A 23,455-nucleotide genomic window follows, 5' to 3' on the forward strand; every position below is an offset into this window, starting at 1 on the left:
TTATTTTGGATTAAATTGTGCAAACCAAACATATGCAGTGCTTGTTGTGATAACACTTCTCTCTGAAACCTGCAGCCCTGCTGTTTAGATCATTTTTACTCCCTCAGCTTTGGGACACTTGAGCAGATGGCAAAGGCACACGTGAAGGCTGAGGGGAAGGGGTGATTTGTGATTCAGCCCAAGTTCCGTAGTTGCTTTTCAACAACTTCATCCTGCATCCATCACCTGCATTGTGGGAGGCTCTATTGTCAACTAAACTATTTTTTTTGTTTGTTTGACCAATGCGAACATGACCAAAGACAAGACTGAAATGCAGTGGCGTAAAAAGTACCCAATTGTCATACTTGAGTAAAAGTAAAGATATCTTAAGAATAAAAAGTACATGTAATTGCTAAAACATACTTAAGTATCAAAAGTAAAAGTACACAGCATTTCAAATTCCTTATATTAAACAAACCATGCTGCAACATTTTCTTGTGTTCTTTTTAATGAAAGATAGCCAGGGGCACACAACACTCAGATATCATTTACAAAGCAGGAGGAGTACTTTTGGGTGTCAGGGAAAACATATAGCGTAAAAAGTACATTGTTTTCTTTAGAAAAGTAGTGAGGTTAAAGCTGTCAAAAATATAAATAGTAATGTACAGATACCCCCAAAAACGACTTAATTAGTATTAAAGTATTTTTACTAGAGTACTTTACACCAATGCTGAAATGGAACCAATTTGCTGCGATTCATGTGTCACGATTCATACATCCAATAACAAGCACCGAGACCTGTTGACAGAGCGACTTTTGGGGATTTTACATGTTGTGGTGTTCGTCTGCAAAGTTGTTTCCGCGGTCGCAAAAAGCTAAATTAACATCACACGAACTGAATTAAATGTAAAAGGTTAAATGTAAAAGGCATTGAAAATAGAACGCTTGCGGTACGCTCAGTTGTCATTTCACAATGGTAAGCTTGTTTTTGTGAGAAATCTTTAAAAAACATCAAATTTTGAAAAACGGATACTAAAATCTGAAAATATTACATGTCATGTCTAAAAATCGATATCTATCTTTCCTCTATAATGTTTTATGTCCAGATTCGAGAAGAACGATGACGAATTTAATGGTGAGCCTGTCACTGTCAGTTAGGCTTTTAATTCTTGCACAACATCCAGCCTTCTTTGCAGCAATTTGACCATGAAAGCCTGATTCACAGTCTCCTCAGGACAGTTGATGTTGAGATGTGTCTGTTACTTGAACTCTGAAGCATTTATTTGGGCAATTTCTGAGGCCGAATGAATTTCCCGATAGGCTTGGCCAACGAGCCTTGGCAGAGTTGGTGTCTACAAAAAAACGGCATTACCATTGCTCTCTATAAGCACTGTGACAACCAACCTTGGTCTCCCCCTTCTCCACGTGCTTTACATACGACAATTTGTTTTGAGCAGACTTTGCCAGCCGCTTTGAACAGGGTACGCGGCTCACACCCCAACCCTCACCCGGTAGGCTGCATGGTTTCAAAATGTGCAATCACTTTTCACCTGTGAGGAAGCCTTGGCATAGAGCTCTGTAAATATTATACATCTTTCTTGCAATTGTGACGTGTTTTTATATATATTTTTCATTTTTAAAATACTTTTGGGGGTTTTTGATAACCAGTTGAGGGTTAAGCAAAAATATCTGTTGGTGACCTCTGGAATTGCAGGACTGACAATGGCAAATCTGTTTACTTGACTTGGCTAGCTATAGCTAGCCAGCTGTCTAATCTAATTTGAATAATGCATCAACACCTGATCAACACAGCACCGGCTTTTTATTCCACCTGCTCCTGTTTCTGGAAGGATGTGGACTGTGGTGTGGTGGTCTCTCAGGCTCTTATATCTCCCGAATCATCACCCAGGTAGGTACTACACATTTGGTGGTGGATGTTCCAGCCTACCTACAGAGGAGTAGCTGTGAACTTCAGACACAGAGGTGCCTGATGCAAAACTCCGGGCCTGTCTGACTGATGTTTTTATTATTATTATTATTTTTTTTTATTAATTATTTTTTTAGCCTTTATTTAACCAGGCAAGTCAGTTAAGAACAGATTTTTATTTTCAATGACGGCCTGGGAACAGTGGGTTAACTGCCTGTTCAGGGGTACCTTGTACCTTGTACCTTGTCAGCTCGGGGGTTTGAACTCACAACCTTCCGGTTACTAGTCCAATGCTCTAACCATTTAGTACCATCAATGCCACCACCACTCAAGCTATACCTTTACTGAATTGCATTATTTAGCTGTGGGAGACTATCTCCCATGAAATGCCAGCTCCCTGAATTTATTTTGATTTATTTTTTAAAAAGTGACTGAGATTGGGAGATTCTGGTCTAGAGTAATCGCCAATCCCACAACACACTGGTTAGCCACACAATTTGTTTGAATGAGGAAGTGTAGAGCACCCAAAACCATCCTGCTCACAAGACAGTGGCATGCATACAATACCCCCCCCCCCCCCACACACACACACACACACACACGTACACACATATACACACACTTTATGGGTGCACTTGTTTTGCATTGTCTAGTTGGTGGAGAATTCACTTTAGAACCATTGGAATGGTCTACTTTAAAATGTACAATCTCCGCCCAACCCAAGCACCAGGCGATGCAAAAAGAACGTGCCCAACAGCTGGGAGGTTGTTGGTCCAAACCCCGGACCAGGCGACACAAAAATGGGAATGGAACTGAACTGGCAGATGGAAGGCTGCTGGTTTCTGATCCTATATACAATCCCTTGAGCAAGACATTTTAACCCCCCACAATGGCTCCCGCTGCACTGTGGCTGCATCTCAACGTGTGTGGGTGCGTGTGCATGTGTGTGGTTGTGTGTGTGTGGGAGGAGGGGCATAAGGCAGAAGACACATTTCCATTCTCATCAATACACAGTGAAGTATCTATTTTATGCTATTGCCATGTTGTGTTGTCCTGGCGGAGGGAGGCAGCCTGGGCGGACACTGAGGAGAAGGTCAGCTGATCAGTTAGGTGGTCAGTCATTTGATCATGTTCTGTGCTGCTAAACTCCTCCTGGTCTCTGGTCTCTGACTCTGGAGCATTATTTTCTCTGTAGAATCTCCTCCTGAAGCTCTTCAGCTGTGGCAGCTCACAACACGTCTCCACCACCACCAACAGACAGACCAAGCCAAGCAACAGGTACACTAGCACAGAGGGAGAGTGACAAGAAATGGGAGAATAAGATTAATCACACATGAACCTGATATAGTAATTCATTGGTGGTTCTGTTATGGTTATAGTAACTTACAAGTGATGGCTAGACTATAGCATGTGGTCGAGGTTATGATTGTGTTATTATCATGGCTGTCAGAGTTGATACGTTAACTCAAGTTAACTTTTTGTAATTTTATTGCCCAATAATTTTTTATCGTGCTTAATCGTCTTTTCTGAAACCCTTCGAAATACAGTGACAACATCCCAAATACCCAATCGATACAGCTAAAAACAACAATGCATTCTAAAAGAAAGTTCACTTTGAGGTTAAAGAAAGTCTGCTTTTTTCAATTTATCTCATTTTGCTAACCATTACCTTAGACCAAATCAAGTCATCAATATTTTTTTTTATGATGAAAAATCTTAATTTCTGCTTAATTTAAGCAAATTCAGAATTTGGATTAATCATGATTAATCACAGCAAATCCTGGAAATAACTTGATAAAAATGTTTTATCGTTTGACCGCGCTAGTTATTATGGTTAGTTTATGGTTATTATAACTCATACCCTGATGAAGAGAGCTTGCTGTCAAAATGTTGTTAAATCAATTATTGCATCAGAGCTACTACATTGGAGCCAGTGGTGTAAAAATACTTTAACATACCCAAAAAAACGACATAAGTAGTAGCTGTAATTTACTTTACTATTTATATTTTTGACAACTTTTACTTTTACTCCACTGCATTCCTAATGAAAAGAATGTACATTTTACTCCACACATTTTCTCTGACACCCAAAAGTACACTTTACATTTCGAATGCTTAGCAGGACAGGAAAATGGCCCAATTCACACACTTATCAAGAGAACATCCCTCGTCATCCCTACTAAACACAAATGCTTGGTTTGTAAATTATGTCTGAGTGTTGGAAGTGTGCCCCTGGCTATCCGTAAATTAATATAATTAATGTGAAATGATTTTTACTTTTGATACTTAAGTATATTTGAGCAATTATATTGACTTTTAATACTTCATTATATTTAAAAACAAATAATTTTACTCAAGTAGTAATTTACTGGGTGACTTTCACTTTTACTTGAGTCATTTTCTATTAGGGTATCTTTTACTAACGTATGACAATTTGGTACTTTTCCCACCACTGAGTGGTGTTTCCATTCTGAAAAATAACTTATAGGACGTGGCTAAAGACTGTAGTGCACCGTACTTTGGGGTTATGGTCAGTGTTGCATCATGGATAGTTGGGCTGGTTATAACAGTGGTAGTGCAACTACCCCATCCCCTCGCAAAAAAACTGCACATTCGCCAAAGCCAGAATTACGTGACCTTCACCACCTTCATGTATTACACCAAGGATTCTGCATTTAGGTGCTAGATTGACAACTTACATCTACTAAACATCCATTGCTGGGACCTGAAGTATAGAACCTCCGAAATTGAGAATCAATCATGAAACAGTGTGCACTGTTTTTATACACTGTATACACTTAAGGTGACATCAAACTGTATTGAACAGATCATATTTCTTATCTATGGAATCTATTGTTGCATGGCAGTAGGGCAGGCGATCTATCTTGCTTGTTCATTAGTATCTTTGACAAGGTAAATAGCAGTGAGGGCTGAGGTTCACGGCTTTGCTATGGTTAGGTTATGGTTGTGTTACAGTAACTTACGTGTAATAGCCAGCTTATATAGCGTGCGGTGAGAGTTGGGAATGGTATTGTGAGTCTCTCCAGGTACATAGTCTCCTAGGCCAATTGTAGTAAGTGAGATGAAGCAGAAGTAGAGGGACTCCAGGTAGCTCCATAGAGGCTCCAGCCTGCAGAACACTACCGCTGGTAGGAGGAAGAGGAGCAGTGCTGCAACAACGGATAGACATGCCGCATGGACAGCGGCAAACTTTGGTTTGGACACTCCCCATCGCAGGTGAAGGTACGCCACAGGTCGGCGCGTCACCAGGACCATAATTCTTTGTACCAGGGCGGAGAGGAAGAGGAGAGTGACGGGGATTCCGAGGAGAGAGTAGAACACACAGAATGCCTTTCCTCCATCTGACAGTGGTACAGTGTGACCATAGCCTGCAACAACATGCACACACACCTTTTTAAATGCAATACATATCCTGGAGGCTGACAGCCCTGCTCAGGTACAGGCCACTTCAGATTTATCCACTTGCACTGAAAATATATATTTTTTAATTGAATTTTGACATTAGTTCCCCCTCAAAGAAATAAGGTGCATGATGCTGCTGATTACATTTAGAGTGTATTTTTGTTATTCATAGGAAGGCTTGAAATGGGCATGCATAGTACTTTGGGGGGGGGCGGGACGTTTTTGCCTGTCCTACAGACATATCAGTCCACTAATACAGGACTAGTAAAGGCCCAGTGCACTACTTTTGTGGAGAAATATATTATTCCGATTTTTCAGGAGGTGCTGCAGCACCCTCAGCATCCCTACTTATGCATGGAAGGGGGTACATTGAGAGGGGTACATTGACCTGACACTTCAAACAACCCATAAACTGCGGCTTATATTCAATTCATCTTAATGTTTTCACAATTATCTAGTAGTGATCCTGCTTTGTGATACCCATCTTGAGAAGATGAAACCAACTTTAAATAACTACATTTTAGCAAAGGTTAAAATCACACTGACCAACCCACCTAAACCTACCCGTGGTGGTTAGAACTGTGCTGGTAAAGAACAGAGAGGAGATGAAGTCCCAGTTGTTTTCACTAGCGTTACCGAGCACCGACACGCCGTAGTTATTGGCATGCAGCGCGCGGGTCAGAAGCTCCTCGAGCCTTTCGTCAGACACGCACGCGTTGTCCCAGAGAAACTTTTGCCGGGCGGTCTCCAGCTGTTCGCGCAGCCGTTGCTCATATGGAAGCTCAACGGCGGAGAAGATCCACGCGCCAAGAATCAGGTAGAGCGCATAGCCTGACAACAGCAATGCGAAACTCAGCTCTGACCGGTGTCGTTCCACCAGACTCGCGCACTGGCGGTACATTCTGAAACTGGACCTGACTTATAACTGTTTCTTTCAAATTCTGTGATGCGGTCAATTTATGATGTCTAATTTTCACATTGCTGATAGTTGTTATCGATGAGAGTTAAATATCTTAAAGTATTCTGTCCAGATGGTGTGATCTTCTTTTCCTCATTCCACGATACAACCCTTGTCAAGGTGACGCGCGACCTGTCCTGAGGACGGGACGCGTGACGTCGTTGGTTCTCACTGGGCCAGGTAGGCTTTAAAGGTGAGGTGTGTGGTTGCAGGGCAGCCGGTCTTGCCGGTTTAGGCTGGTTGTTATCACTCTGCTGCTCTAGTGCATGACAGGGACAAAGGCAAAAGGGCCCGCCTGTCGCTTAAACCAATATTTAATTATAGAATATGTTAAGGCAAGGGTCAGCTTTAGGTTTTGGCTAGTCGGTTTAAACGTCAGCTGTGTACCTATAGTCCATCCTGCATGACAGCATTTTTAACACACACATCCAAATCCTTATTTCGTAATGAAATACATTGTTGGTTAAAACAATGTTGTATATACAGTATATATAATAATTGTATTTTTTGTATGCCCATTCCTGCCTACACCATTCTTCTCCCACTAGATGGAGGCAGAATACGTATATTTTTGAACTGTGGTTGAGACAGGTGCATTGGAAGATATTGTCTGAATTCTTATTTAAACAATTCGTTTGTTACTTTAGATTCACATCAGGCAATTCAATTGAAGCCATCTGTAGGTGGTCCACGAAAAAACATGTTAACAGTGAAACAAATGCATCACATTCACATGGCAGCACTTTGATTGTTATGATCTGTACTAGTGCTCAAAGAAAACCATTCCATAAAAATGTTTTTTAAGCATTTTCTCTTTATAAAGTATCTTAAAGAGGCAATCTGGGATTTGAAAAACAACAACATTGCAATTTATTTATTTAACCTTTATTTCAACAGGGAATCATATTGAGATCCATGTCTCTTTTTTAAATGAGCCATACAGAATAATATAAAAATACACATTTTAAATATGAAGTGCAATCAATAGTAATACAATCAATCAAAACAGTAAGTATAACCTTGCATGAGCCTTGGCTTGTGCGAGAGAGAAAGGCTCCTGCCATATGAGCCGATCTCCTGTTTCTGTAGCGAGAGGCAGCTATCGCAGGGCCCAACTGTAGCGAGAGGCCATTGCGGAGAGGTTGGAGTCTGTTTGATTGAGTGTGTGGACAGGTGTCTTTTATACAGGTAACGAGTTCAAACAGGTGCAGTTAATACAGGTAATGAGTGGAGAACAGGAGGGATTCTTAAAGAAAAACTAACAGGTCTGTGAGAGCCAGAATTCTTACTGGTTGGTAGGTGATCAAATACTTATGTCATGCAATAAAATGCAAATTAATTACTTAAAAATCATACAATGTGATTTTCTGGATTTTTGTTTTAGATTCTGTCTCTCACAGTTGAATTGTACCTATGATAAAAATTACAGACCTCTACATGCTTTGTAAGTAGGAAAACCTGCAAAATCGTCAGTGAATCAAATACTTGTTCTCCCCACTGTACTAATTGGAGTATCCCAGAATTATATTTACTATGTTACGTCTACCCCTGAGTCCAGGTTGAAAATCGAGACATGAAGTTTCATATAGTTTACAGTAACAATGAAAGTTCAAGTTATTGCTATTGTAGCCACCATGTCTGGTGCATAGCCCTTTCTTGCATTCAAATGACCTAGTGGCCTAAAGGGTGGAATGTAATTCATATTTTACATGTTATAATTAATAAACATTATTTCAAAAAAACCTGTTGAAAGTCCGGTGTTTCTATGTCAACAGTTTTGTTATATTTCTTTTGTGATGTAAACTCAAAATGTAATACATTTCAACTGTTACATTACATATCTGACATGGTACATTTGTTTTCTTTTTTAAAAGCCCATAACCATGTGTGTGAGGTGTATACTTTTGTTTCAAAGTAGGTTTGTTTAAGACTACATAGAAACACTGACCCTGATTTAGCCCACTGCAGTAAAAGGTTAAGGCTTGGATTACAGTATCAGGCAAAGTCACAACTACATGAAAGGCAGTGTCAGACATGCACTAAGGACCAAAAAAGAAAGTGTCTAAAACCTAACACATGAAATGTTCTGGAAAGCATGTTCCTCAGTTCTTATAAAAAGCCACAGATGTCTATGATATGCTTTCTTCTTTACTCCTAACCGTAATGTGCAGAGCGCTAAGGACATTGGAGATAAGGCAAGAGCAATGTGAGGAAGTAGGCAAATGACACTCATAAGAGTATAAATAGTCGAGGTGAGGAGAGGTGAGGAGTCATTACGCAAAACATCAGCTAAGTTGCTAAGCGATGACCAGGGAGGGTAGGTCTTGCTAGCTGTTGGATAGGCAACCAGCCAAGGTGCTGTTTTGCATGCTGTTCGGAAGAAACATACAAAATACAAGGGGATATCTAGGAGATGCTGTATGACAACGTGGTATCCAGTGAAAACACATCATAAGGCATTGAACACCATACAATGGACATGACGTCCTGACCTTGATACTGAAGGCCATTTAAGAACACTGGTTAAGGAGTTGAGGTAATGTCGGACCTGATTAACTAAGCATTTGCATCAGCAAAGCCTTGCACATTTTCGAAATCATGATTTTTTAGTTAGTCTCTCTAGTGTCCAGTGTGAACAGACATACAGTATAGGGGTGGTTTACTGGACACAGAGTTCTGGACTGAAAGTGAAAGGTAGCCTAGTGGGTAAGAGCGTTGGGTCAGTAACAGAAAGGTTGCTGGTTCAACTCTCTGAGCTGACTAGGTGAAACATCTGTTGATGTGTCCTTGAGCAAGGCACTTAACCCTAATTGCTCCTGCAAGTTACTCTGGATAAGAGCCTCTGCTAAAATGTAAAAATGATTCTGAATGTAGAATCTCCATTGAAAGTGCTCTTTAGTCCAAGACATAAAGCTTGAAATACACAATAAGTGCATGCATTGACACACTCACACTCTCTCTCCTCCCACACACTTGGTGAACGTTTCATAAAAATCCTGTAATTTGAGACGTAGCCTAGCCATGGTTGGTTACTCATTATTACACTGTAAGGTTACTTCGGGTTAGGGTTAGGTTTGATGCTAGGGTAAGGCTTGAACCGGAATGTGGACATGAAGCTAGGTTGAGGCTAAAGTTAGGGTTGAACTGGATGTTAACATGAAGCTAGTGTTAGGGTTGTGGTTGACGCTAGGATAAGGGTGGAACTGGGTTGTGGTTTAGGCTAGGATTGGGGTTGAACTGGGATGTGAACATAAAGCTAGGTTTAGAGGAGAGGTTGAGACTAAGGTTACAGTTGAACCAGGATATGGACATGAAGCTAGGGCTAGGGTTTAATAATGAGTAATTACAATACTTATTACAATGTAATTAAATGAGTAGTTACACAGTAATAAGGACACTAATGTAAAGGGTTAACACTTATTTTCACCTGTTACTCCTGGAGGAGTTGGGGTAGATTAAGCCTACCATCTACTGCTCTTCAAGTTTATTTGCCAGCGGAAGGAGCTGTTTTGGGTCATTGCCTGCATTTGGAGAAGAAAAAAATACATTTAGCCTAACAGACAACATTAGGTACAATACTAGAAATATACACGTACATAGGTCTAAACATAACAAAATGTTGCTATAATCCTACCTTGAAAGAAACGATGTGGTCCCAGAATCACCTCTCTGACATGGGGCCCAGCATATCTCCTGATGATTTCTTCCTCAAAGAAATCTCGAGCCATGATACCTGAAAAAGGAGGCAACAGTGAATTATTGTGGAACACATAGCACACACATCGCTAGTGGGCTACAATATTTTATGTACCTTTTTTATTTGTAAATAGCCAATCAAATTACCCTCAAAAATATGGGCCTGGTCCCTGGCGAGAAATTGCCCCCACACATGGAGTTAGAGCAGATGCTTGGGACTTGGTTTGCTTGACCATCTTCCTTTTTTTGCTCAAGGGCCACGGTTGATTCGTCTGGGAAGATGACATCATTGAATGTCTCGCCAGCTTTGATCCATGCCTGGGCCTGTGTAACCGATGTGAAATGGCTAGTTAGTTAGCGGTGGTGCGCGCTAATAGCGTTTCACTCGGTGACGTCACTTGCTTTGAGACCTTGAAGTAGTGGTTCCCCTTGCTCTGCAAGGGCCATGGGTTTTGTGGAGCGATGGGTAACGATGCTTCGTGGTTGTCAGTTGTTGATGTGTGCAGAGGGTCCCTGGTTCGAGCCCGGCGAAAAGTTACACTGTTACATTGATGCTGTTGACCCGGATCACTGGTTGCTGCGGAAAAGGAGAAGGTCAAAAGGGGGGTGAGTGTAACCAATGTGAAATGGTTAGCGGTGGTGCGCGCTAATAGCGTTTCAATCGATGACGTCACTCGTCACTCGCTTTGAGACCTTGAAGTAGTGGTTCCCCTTGCTCTGCAAGGGCCGCGGCTTTTGTGGAGTGATGGGTAACGATGCTTCGTGGGTGTCAGTTGTTGATGTGTGCAGAGGGTCCCTGGTTCCAACCTGGGTATGGGCGACGGGACGGACTAAAGTTATACAGTTACACCTGCAGGATGCAAAGTTCTTGGTTTGTCAGACAAATCATCGGGTCGAAACTACAGAACGGTACAAAACAAGCGAATGAACACACGTGGTTAATGTTCAAAAAATATATATATATTTTTTTAAATGTATCTTACCGAGCCTTTCCATCAATCCACACAAGTTTCTTCTACTCTCTTCTGACTGTGATTAGAGCGATGTTGATGTTGTGCCGTGATGCCAGCAGATTACAGATGGCCTTTGCCGATCGCTCATCATCTTCATCATCATCTTCTTAAGCATTATTTTTAGCATTATTAGGCCAACTTTACAGTATTGTCGCCTACTGTAGCCTACCTGTTCATAGGCCACTGTAATCGATGGGGGCTCAGGGTGGTACCATTTTGCTCATCTGATGAAGGTGCACATGGATCAGATTCAAACTTTGAAGACCGAGATCAAGTCATTGAAGGCAGACCAGTAGAAAGAGAAACATTATCTGGGGGCAGAGATACGGGCGACAGCTGACGCATTAGTCCAGAGCCAGGCGGCATTGGCGGAGAGTCAGGTGGAGAATAGTGTGTTGATGACGAGGAACGAGATGGAGTCACAATCCATGCCAGGCACACCTGTGAGCTCTGGAACTCCACCTCCTACAGGCAGAGTCAACATACCTCGCGGGTTCATCAGGTCGTCGGTTCACCCTGACATTTGCATTCCTCTTCTGACAAAATAACTTTGCCAACTGCTCACCAGACAAAGGAAGGGCCATCCGGACCTTTAATGCTGTTCTGCTATAGCCTAAAAAACAAATGCAGGTGGCTTATATCTTCAAAATGTTGAAATGCTTTAATATCCAAATGTAAAAGCATATACTGTACAGTACTGTATTTCTTCATCAGCGTCTTTATGCTTTCGCTAATAAAATAATAATAAAAATACTCTTTCAAAATGCCAATGTTTATTTAGTTATTGATCCATAAGGAATTACTATGGGAATAAATATCACCGAATTACATAAATATTGGAACAAAGTTGTCTAATGAAGGTAAACAAATGGTTACTTACTGGAAAATACTCTTTCAAACATACACGGGCACGTTGGACAGAGCCATTATGGCTATTAGCAGGGCTATATTTTGGCCTTTATATGCGTGCGGTTCACAATTGGCCCAGCGTTTCTCTCCCTCTAAAAACAGAAATAAATGTTTTGGCCTTTACAAATATTATTTTGGCCTTTATTCAGATTACCATCGCTCACTTTCTTTTTTTTGAAAATTAAATAAGCTCTAAAATATTGTTATATATTATCAAGTCGATGGCACAGTCACATAGCCGGCACCTACATAAAGCTGAGTGACTCATTCATGGCTTTGGATCAAAATAAATAAGTACCAACATTCTTTCTGATAGTCTTTAATAAAGAAATGTTTTGGTTATCCTGACCTGGACACAGTGTACAGTATTATAATAGCCCATTATAGGCTATTAGCAGGACAATATACCTTTACCAATACCTCTCTGTATTTTGATACTTTGTGGAAGGGGGCTCCGGAGTGGATGGGGGCTCCGGAGTGGATGTGGGCTCCGGAGTGGATGGGGGCTCCGGAGTGGATGGGGGCTCCGGAGTGGATGTGGGCTCCGGAGTGGATGGGGTCTCCGGAGTGGATGGGGGCTCCGGAGTGGATGGGGGCTCCGGAGTGGATGGGAGCTCCGGAGTGGATGGGTGCTCCCGCAGTGCAAAATGCGTTGCTACAGATGCAGGTTCGATACCCATGTCGGCCGCCACCGGGAGACCCGTGAGGCAGCTTTTGGTTTTAATTTAGAATCCTTCAATCCTCTATATGTAATTATTGGCAGAGAATCACATCAATTTTTTAAATATACTGTAGGCATACTGTAGGCGACATGAGTCTCACTAGTGTTGAGTAATGTGCTGTTAAAAGTGGTGTAGGTCTTATTCATTTAAAGAGCATATTGAAGTTAGAAGCAATAGGATTTGAAGCAATAGCCTACAACTATTTTAGCACTGTTTCCCACTGCTCTGAGACAAGCATGGGGACTGGTCTTGATACATCAATGAGATTTTTATTTTCACTGAATCTCCATTTGGATATTGGTTAGACTACAATTAGGGTGTAGAAATGTTATGCTCTTAGTGTAACCTTTATTTAACTAGGCAAGTCAGTTAAGAACAAATTCTTATTTACAAGGACTGGAATAGAAACACCATAATATTAATCAAAATAATTAAGCAAGATTTCTTAAAATCAGTCCCATAAACTGTTCTTACAAAAAAAGGTTTTCAATTCTCTAGTACAGCAACTATTGAAGGCTATCAAATGCTTTTTAAAGATGTCCTCTGGTGGTCAAACTAGCACTAACTAGTATTAAGGGTACCAGTGGTTGACACTTAAATAACGTACCATAGAATTCTCAGGCATCATGCAAGCTGTGCCGCAGTACACTGCAACTTTTCAAGGACGAACCACTGTACTGTAGCCTAGGCTACATGGTTAGACAAAAGGCTTCCAAAAGGGTTATTTGTGGAGGGATAGGTTTCCAGAGATGGGACCAAGTCACAAGTAAGTCTCAAGTCTTAGCACTTTATTCCCAAGTCAAGACAGGCAAGTCTGAGTCAAGTCTCAAGTCAAGACCAACAAGTCTCAAATCCTAAACTTTGAGTTTTGAGTCCTAAACAAGTCATAATGTGCTCTTCACCAAATGTACATTTGAAGTCGGAAGTTTACATACACTTAGGTTGGAGTCATTAAAACTAGTTTTTCAACCACTCCACAAATGTGTTGTTAACAAACTATAGTTTTGGCAAGTCGGTTAGGACATCTTCTTTGTGCATGACACAATACATTTTTCCAACAATTGTTTACAGACAGATTATTTCACTTATAATTCACTGTATCACGATTCCAGTGGGTCAGAAGTTTACATACACTAAGTTGACTATGCAATCAAACAGCTTGGAAAATTCCAGAAAATTATGTTATGGCTATAGAAGCTTCTGATACATCCATCTGTAACTGTGGATGTATTTCAAGGCCTACCTTCAAACTCAGTGCCTCTGTGGTTAACATCAAGGGAAAATCAAAAGAAATCAGCCAAGACCTCAGAAAATAAATGATAAACCTCCACACGTCTGGTTCATCCTTGGGAGCAATTTCCAAACGCCTGAAGGTACCACGTTCATCTGTACAAACAATAGTAAGCAAATATAAACACCATGGGACCACGCAGTAGTCATACCGCTCAGGAAGGAGACGTGTTCTGTCTCCTAGAGAGGACCGTACTTTGGTGCGAAAAGTGAAAATCAATCTCAGAACAACAGCAATGGACCTTGTGAAGATGCTGGAGGAAACAGGTACAAAACTATCTATATCCACAGTAAAAACGAGTCCTATATCGACATAACCTGAAAGGCCGCTCAGTAAGGAAGAAGCCACTGCTCCAAAACTGCTATAAAAAGCCAGGATACGGTTTGCAACTGCACATTGGGGACAAAGATCATACTTTTTGGAGAAATGTCCTCAGGTCTGATGAAACAAAAATAGAACTGTTTGGCCATAATAACCATCGTTATGTTTGGAGGAAAAGGGGGAGGTTTGCAAGCTGAAGAACACCATCTCAACCATGAAGTACGGGGGTGGCAGCATCAGGAGGGACTGGTGCACTTAACTGCAGGAGGGACTGGTGCACTTCACAAAATAGATGGCATCATGAGGTAGGAAAATGATGTGGATATATTGAAGCAATATCTCAAGACATCAGTCGGGAATTTAAGCAAATGGATCTTCCAAATGGACAATGACCCCAAGCATACTTTCAAAGTTGTGGCAAAATGGCTTAAGGACAACAAAGTCAAGGTATTGGAGTGGCCATTACAAAGCCCTGACCTCAAACCTATAGAAAATGTGTGGGCAGAACTGAAAAAATGTGTGCGAGCAAGGAGGCCTACAAACCTGTCTCAGTTACACCAGCTCTGTCAGGAGGAATGGGACAAAATTCACCCAACTTATTGTGGGAAGCTTGTGTAAGGCTACCTGAAACGTTTAACCCAAGTTAAACAATTTAAAGACAATGCTACCAAATACCAATTGAGTGTATGTAAACTTCTGACCCACTGGGAATGTGATGAAAGAAATAAAAGCTGAAATAAATCATTCTCTCTACTATTATTCTGATATTTCACATTCTTAAAATGAAGTGGTGATCCTAACTGACCTAAGACAGGGAATATTTACTAGGATTAAATGTAATTGTGAAAAAGGAATTGTGAAAAATGTATTTGGCTAAGGTGTATGTAAAATATTTCATATTTTTAACAAGAGTAATAGTTAGTATATTACATTTACACAAATCATGAATGCTTTTAAAAAATATATTTATTACTTTCCAAATAAACTTTATATTTCCATGGAAATACATGGGTAGCCATAAGAAAGACCCCCCCAATAGCGATCAACTATCGAGGATCGCTATGGGGTGCAATTGGGCAATGTAGGCTTATACACAATCGCCCAACCTTACACACACACGCACACACACACACACACACACACTGTGTGTGTGGTTACAGTAGGCTAACATATGCCAATGGCTTTAGAAACAGCAGTAACATCATGCAGGATTTAGGCTACCAACTGCCTAGCCAGGTGTAGCTCAATCTTGGGTGCAATGATCATGTTCCCGCACTGACTGAATGTGTGGAGGCTCATTGATTTAACATTACGTTAGCCAACATGCTACACTAGCAAAGTTATGAATGATATAGCTGTCGGCTATATTAGCCACGACTTACCTTTCTTTGTGCAGCTTCAAATGTCAAACAAAGTTGGAAGTGGTTGCGCCTCCGTCTGTTATTTTCTTCCCTCATGTTTTGCAAGTTGCAGTTTTTTGTTGATACAGCATAGTCTTTATATCCAAAAATAATATTTTGGGGTGTCATCTTTCCAAGGGCTCCATCTTAATTTACCCGCCGACGTTCCTCTGCACTGCCACGCACAACTTTTTCTCAGCTGGCACATTTTATTGGCTGCTGTCCGATTCAAACTGTAATCTGTAAAATGAAGAGTTGACGCACTGCACACTTTTTTAACAGCATCATTTTTAATATTTGGGCTTGAGGAGTGTATCAAGTCAGTTCGAGTCAAAAGGCTCAAGTCCAAGTTAAGTCACGAGTCATTGGTGTTAAAGTCAAAGTCGAGTTGCATGTCATCATATTTGTGACTCGAGTCCACACCTCTGTAGTTTCTACCAATATCCATTTTCATCTGAAGAACCCTTCTTCGATGATTCTTTGGGTCGCAAGAAAGATTCTTTGGAAGGCAAATGTTATACATTTGAATAAGCTTTTTCATTGTAATTTTTTTCTTTATTTTAAATAGTGCCTGAGCATTAATGTTAACCTCAGTGTTTAAACTTTAACATCAAGAGTTTGAGTAATCTGATACATTTAGGTGTGAGCATGTTTAAAACCGTACCTATATGGGAAAATACAGTGCATTCGGAAAGTATTCAGACGCCTTGACGTTTTCCACATTTTTTTAGAGATAAAGGAACACAGCCCCGCCCACAACCATAAGGCTCTCCAGAGGGTAGGGAGGTCTGCACAACGCATCACCGGGGGCAAACTACCTGCTCTCCAGGACACCTACACCACCCGATGTCACAGGAAGGCCAAAAATATCATCAAGGACAACAACCACCTGAGCCACTGCCTGTTCACCCCGCTATCCAGAAGGCGAGGTCAGTACAGGTGCATCAAAGCTGGGACCGAGAGACTGAAAAACAGCTTCTATCTCAAGGCCATCAGACTGTTAAACAGCCATCACTAACATTGAGTGGCTGCTGCCAACATACTGGCTCAACTCTAGCCACTTTAATAATGGAAACATTGATGTAATCAATTTATCACTAGCCACTTTATATAATGCTTACATACCCCACATTACTCATCTCATATGTATATACTGTACGCTATACCATCTACTGCATCTTGCCATTTTGATGTAATGTATCACTAGCCACTTTAAACAAGGCCACTTTTTATAATGTTTTCATACCCTACATTACTCATCTCATATGTATATACTGTAGTCTATACCATCTACTGCATCTTGCCGTTCGGGCATCAATCATTCATATATTGTTATGTACATATTCATATTCATTCCTTTACACTTGTGTGTATAAGGTAGTTGTTGTGAAATTGTTAGGTTATATTACTTGTTAGATATTACTGCATGGTCGGAACTTGAAGCACAAGCATTTCGCTATACTCCCATTAACATCTGCTAACCATGTGTATGTTACAAATACATTTGATTTGATTTGATTTTGATATGGTTCAATCAAGCCATACCTCAACAAACTTTCTCTCATCAGCGCATTTTCGAGACAAATTGGATAAAATCATTGCATTTGCCATGCAAAATGGCAGAATTGCTGTAGCAAAATCAAGCTCTTTTGCCTGCAAATATCACAGAAAATCCCGCAAAATCCAGGAGGGATTGTAAAACATTTAAAAACAATCCCATCATTATCGTATTTCCCACCGTGCTCTATTGCTGGTTGATTTTCAGAATTGTTTGTTTCAATATCTGTGTTTTTGCTTGTACATTGATTGTTTGATTATGCTACACGAAGATAAATAACATACATTTATAATTATAATACTTATCCTATCTGTTAGTAGTTGGATTTATTGCACACGTTACTGAGATAGTTGTTCCAGTTTAGATGATTTAGGTCAGGCGTGTCAAACTCATTCCACGGAGGGTTTAGTGTCTGTTGGTTTTGATTTTTACTTTCAATTAAGACCTAGACATCCAGGTGAGGAGGGATTCTATGAAGAACCCTAAATAGACCTCTCTGAAAAGGGTTTTATCTAGCACCAAAAAGGGTTCCCCTAAGGGGGAAAACCGAACAACTCTATGTGGTTCTATTTAGCCTCTTTCTTTTCTAAGAGCGTAGCCAGCCTATCTGTTGGTAAATGTAATCTCATGCAAGAAAATGGACAGTGTTGCTTGAATTGCAAAAAGAGGGAGAATACGTTTAAGAACCCATTGAGCTATAGTTTACCTCCATATAGGTTGAAAATATCGGCAAAATGTTCTAACAGTTTGGATCTCAAACTCATGCCGTTGCTTGAGATTATTGCATTGACCATCTGAGATTCAATGCCATCGGGTTTGCGGTGAAACATCGAGAGCGCAGGCGCACCAGGACAAGCTCGTAGCCTGCGGAGCTGCTTTAGCTCTGTGATAAAGAATCTACATCAAACCAGCCTCGGTGCATTGTTACCATGAGATTTTTCATCCCACAGACTCTTACTTATCTAGACTATTTCACTTTTGCGACCAGCTTTCATAAAGCTTGAAGCCCCGAACGACACCTCCTGACCACAGAATGCACGGGGGAAAAAGAGGTTTGGTGGCACCTCAGAACACTTTTTTGGAGAACATTGTCCGGCGCTCAAGTGGTAAGAGTTCCCTCTGTCAGTAGCATGGTTCAAATGCATGTAGAAACAAGTGTAGATTAGCCTACAATTACCAAATCTGTTGAATTTCGCTAATGATGTCAAACCCAATTTTCTGAAGCAATGATGCTGTGCATTAATTTCAGGTCAATTAGGCATAATTATTATTATTTTGTCGGCGAATAAGCAGATGCAATAGCCTGTGGTTGCAAACCTGATACTGTATTTTTTTTGTAGATAAGCAAGGTCTGTGAATAGCAGAGCCACGGTGGTTTATTTAAAAACTCCAAGACACCCTCTGTTGGCAGTTTATAGATAGGCCTATACAGAAGACGATCATGTGCCACTTAATAATAACTTACTGCGCTTTATGCGATGCATACAATTTATTGATGTAGCCTATAGGCTATAAGTGCCAAGTTTATGCGTAGGTAAAATTGTATTTGTTTATCACATTATACATTTTTTTAAACAAGGCTGTGCATAGAGTAAGGTTTTCTCAGGGACCTTCGCATTGCGCGTTGAATGTTTTGGGATAGCCCGATTGACATTAAAATGTGTGCTCCCCGATGTGATTATTGCCAGAATCGGGTTGTGTCCTAAAAAAGCCTTACTTAAACGAATTGTCCATATAATTTCCATGACTGTAAATGGGGCAAATATTCGGAGAAGACATAATTTCTGCTTTTATTTATAACGAAGCCCCAAAGTTTGTTGCTTTGATAATTAACGGTAGTGATTTAAAGGCTAATATGAGTTAATGAGGCATACTTTAATAAGTTACATTCATTATTATGAATGTAACATCAACAGCTTTTGGGATAGGCAGCAATATAACTTCACAGTAGCCTAGGCTAAAGCTATGTTTACTAGACTGACTATATGCAACTTTAATTTGAAAAACATATGCACATTGCATGCTACAATATGCACAGTAAGGTGAGTTATTTCAATGCGTTTTAGTCATGATATAGCCGGTTGGTTTGTGATGTGGAATTATTATTACTACCAGCCTATCCTAATGTTTTAGCGCCAGGCTACCACCTGAGAAGTGAATGAGTCAATTGAAGAGGCGCTACACTATGACCCAAAGCATGTGGACACCTGCTCATCGAACATCTCATTACAAAGTCATTGCTGCAGGGACTTGCTTCCATTCAGCCACAAGAGAATTAATGAGGTTGGGCTATTCATCCCAAAAGGTGTTCGATGGGGTTGTGGTCTGGGCTCTGTGCAGGCCAGTCAAGTTCTTCCACACTGATCTCGACAAACCATTTCTGTATGGACCTCACTTTGTGCACAGGGGCATTGTCATGCTGAAACAGAAAAGAGCCTTCCCTAAACTGTTGCCACAAAGTTGTAAGCACAGAATCGTCTAGATTGTCATTGTATGCTGTAGCATTACGATGTCCCTTTATAGGAACTAAAGGGCCTAGCCCGAACCATGAAAAACAGCCCCGGACCATTATTCCGCCTCCACCAAACTTTAGTTGGTACTATACATTGGGGCAGGTAGCATTCTCCTGGCATCCGCCAAACCCAGATTCATCCATTGGACGGCCAGATGGTGAAGTATGATTCATCACTCTGGAGAACGCGTTTCCACTGCTCCAGAGTCCAATGGCGGCGAGCTTTACACTACTCCAGCCGACACTTGGCACTGCGCATGGGGATCATAGGCTTGTGTGCAGCTGCTCTGCCATGGAAACCCATTTCATTAAGTTCCCGACGAACAGTTCTTGTGCTGACGTTGCTTCCAGAGGCAGTTTGGAAATTGGTAGTGAGTGTTGCAACCAAGGACAGACAATTTTTACACGTTATGCGCTTTAGCACTAAGTGGTCCCGTTCTGTGAGCTTGTGTTCCCAACCACTTCTGGGCTGAGCTGTTGTTGCTCCTAGACGTTTCCACTTCACAATAACAGCACTTACAATTGACCGAGGCAGCTCTTGCAGGGCAGAAATTTGACAAACTGACTTGTTGGAAAGGTGGCATCCTGTGACAGTGCCACGTTGAAAGTCACTGAGATCTTCACCAAGGCCATTCTACTGCCAATGTTTGTCTATGGAGATTGCATGGCTGTGTGCTCGATTTTATACACCTGTCAGCAACGTGTGGCTGAACAGCCGAATCCACTCATTTGAAAGGGTGTCCACATACCTTTGTATATATAGTGTATTTGTAACTAGGCTACACTCAGAGAAAAATGCAATTGAGGGGTCAGGGGTGAGGGTTATATGTTGAACCATTTTCACCAAAAGGTGATTTGCATATCAGGAAGGGTTCTTTTTTTAGCCTGCTGCTGTGATGGTTGTGAAGAACCTTTTATGCCATGAAATGCTACACTGTTAAAAAGTTCCAGTAATTCTACGCTACCCTACAGGCTAGTGGCTGCAGTGAAAGTACAGTAAAGAACAACAAGTTACTGTATTTTTACAGCTGAATTAAGGTGTCATTGCTGTAAAAAGGCAGTATGCTGCTGAATGCTGATTACTTGGGACTATACTGTACCTCACTTGGGATTAGAACTCACAACCTCTTGGTTGCTAATGACCTGAATTTCCTGCTACACCACCAGGTCTGTGGCCACAGATTTATGTCTCGTTCAAAACAACTAGGAACTGGGAACTGGGAACTTGGAAATCTCTGACTTCTGACTTTGGTGCATTCAAAACAACTAGGAACAATCTCTGATTTGAACGGTCATCAAACTTGGAATTCCATCGTGGGAACTCGGGCCTCTTTCTAGAGCTACGACTTTCCGACTTGAAGATCAATGACATCATGATTTGACCTCGTATTTTTCAGAGTTCCCAGTTGTGAACGCAGCATTATTACCATGTAGTGCTGTCACGATACCAGAATTTTGACTTCGATACTTATACCAGTGGTGTGCTGAGTTCGCTTCAACATTTGCTAAGTTTCCAAACAGTTTGTACTGAACGCCAAGACGTTCCCCAAAACGTTCTTGAAAATACTGAGGTACGTTTGCTCTCATTCGGTGGGTGTGGCGAGGTGTGGCTTAAAACAAGAGGTTTATAGGGCCAGTCATTCAGTACAGCACCATTGCATTCTATTAAACGTTCCAAAAAGTAAAAATGTGCGGAATGCAGCCCTAGTTTAGTATTACGATACTTGATACCATCACAATACTCAATACTAAATGATAACAAAACCATACCACTGCAAAAAAATAGGGCACATTAGCCAAAGTCACAGAATGGCACTTGATCCAGACAGAGAAACTAAGCTACTGCTATTTAATTTGAAATATTTTGCGTCAAAAACGTAATGCGGTGGCCATGTACAGTATGCATTTATGAATAAATTATACAGTCAATTTGACTTTGGTAAAAACAATCGAACTATACATAACAACAATGGCAATCATTTATTTGCATGGTAAATCTCTGTAGCCTAGGCCTATTCACAGGACAGGTGAATGCATTTTTCAATAGGAGTGTGTTCATGCATTGAGTTATTGAGCTTGTTTTGGTTGATTTCGTGGGGCTACAGTTCAAAAACCATTTGTTTCCCTTCCATTTGGGATTTATTTTATTGTACTGATCAACAACATTTGCATAGAAGTAGCTTATTTTATAAAAGTGTGCGCTGTCTCTTTAAGAGGGGGTGGCCCATCTGAGCTCAAGTCACACACACAGTCAGTTTGCTGAGGCAATAGATACTCTTTAAAAGACGTGAGAGACCGATTAAGTGAATGAAAAGTTTTGGTGGCAATCAGCTTTGAAATCACCGTTTTTTTCTGTTATGGTTTGCATATAATCTCAAACAAAGTACTAGGGTAGTGAATTGATGTTGGTTTCAGATGTAAGCTAGCAAAGAAAGTTAGCCTACAAAGCTAAAAGCTTCTTGCATTGTAAAGTGTCCTAGTCTGTGGGAACATTTCTACATGCCGTGTCGCATTATTCAATTGTGCTAACTTCTTTGCAGCGAGAGTGGGAAGCTAGTATGCAGCCCAGACTTCCGGTGCAGGCTAATAGGCGGTGGGCCTATGCCAAAAACAGTGAAGTTGATTGATCTATATCGAGGGAGGAGCTGATTTTTTTGTATATGTTAAATACATATTCTTATGATTACTGTAAAATGTATTGGCACCTTAAATTATTTTCCCCTCGTGATGAAGGCAGGCTTCTATCTAAGAGGTAAACACAGCCTCACATGAAATCGTGATCTGCTGTCAGTGTGTTAAGAGGAACTAATGCTAGCTCCCAAAGACTGAAAGAAGATAAATATCTGTTTGAGTGCACTTGAAATATGCAGCATGCAATAGTAATGGTTTTGATTATATGAAGAGGTAACTCTGTTGACCATTTATCCAATTCATTGAAAGTTAGCTAATGTTACCATTGACTAGCTTAGCCAATACTGTAAACATCAATGTGCCTGCTCAGATAGCTAGTGCTTCATTAGCTATCTCTCTGTCAGTGAATTCAATTTTGAATCATGTTTTGTCATGATTGTTTCATTTCAAGTAACTATCTGCAGGCTTAAATAAACATTAAATCATACAAGTTGCATAGAAATCTAAATAAAAACATGTAGATAGATGTCTGTGACAGCTTCATATGCATATTAGCTAACAATACATAACCCATACACATATAGCATACCTTGAAATTAAAATCTTCTCTAAAAAATAGTTGTACAATGCGCTATGCAATAAAATAACCAGAGTTTGATTTCTAAACCAGATGAGTTCTCAAATAGCTGCTGCCCAATACCATGGTGGGCCTGCATAGAGTTGGATGCATTTGAATATAAGGTATGGAGAATGATAGAGGCTGTAGGATTATAGAAAAAGCAGTAGGGAAATGAATGTATGATTTTCAAATACTAAATGTCCTTTTAATGTGAGTATATTTAGGTGGTTCAAATTATGAACATTCCTACTAACTTTCTAAAAGATGCCGATGACAAAATCTGGCCAATCCCTTCATTTTTCTAATAGCTATGACTGAGTGAGACATGTTTTCCATAATGTATGTTTCATGCATATACATTTGAACAAAGAACACCATCACAAATAGTGTTTCACCATTTATTGAGTATGGAGACCAATACTAAAGGTGTCTCAGGCAGTATTTGAAGTATCTAAATATAGTGTAACCAATCAATGTATATCAGGTGCCATGGAAG

The 23,455-nt window shown here is 40.6% G+C and overlaps 1 protein-coding gene across 1 annotated transcript; it reads right to left on the bottom strand.

The window, feature by feature from the left end:
- Positions 1-479: 479 nt before the first annotated feature.
- LOC115107325 (potassium channel subfamily K member 1-like) lies at positions 480-6,453 on the bottom strand. The gene is made up of 3 exons (XM_029630723.2): positions 5,894-6,453; positions 4,891-5,295; positions 480-3,189 (listed from the first exon to the last, which is right to left on the bottom strand). The coding sequence occupies exons 1-3, from the start codon at positions 6,228-6,230 to the stop codon at positions 2,939-2,941; spliced, it is 993 nt and encodes a 330-aa protein (XP_029486583.1). The 5' UTR covers positions 6,231-6,453; the 3' UTR covers positions 480-2,938.
- Positions 6,454-23,455: the final 17,002 nt, after the last annotated feature.

The sequence above is a fragment of the Oncorhynchus nerka genome, linkage group LG24, assembly GCF_034236695.1.
Source record: "Oncorhynchus nerka isolate Pitt River linkage group LG24, Oner_Uvic_2.0, whole genome shotgun sequence".
NCBI classification, from domain to species: domain Eukaryota; kingdom Metazoa; phylum Chordata; class Actinopteri; order Salmoniformes; family Salmonidae; genus Oncorhynchus; species Oncorhynchus nerka.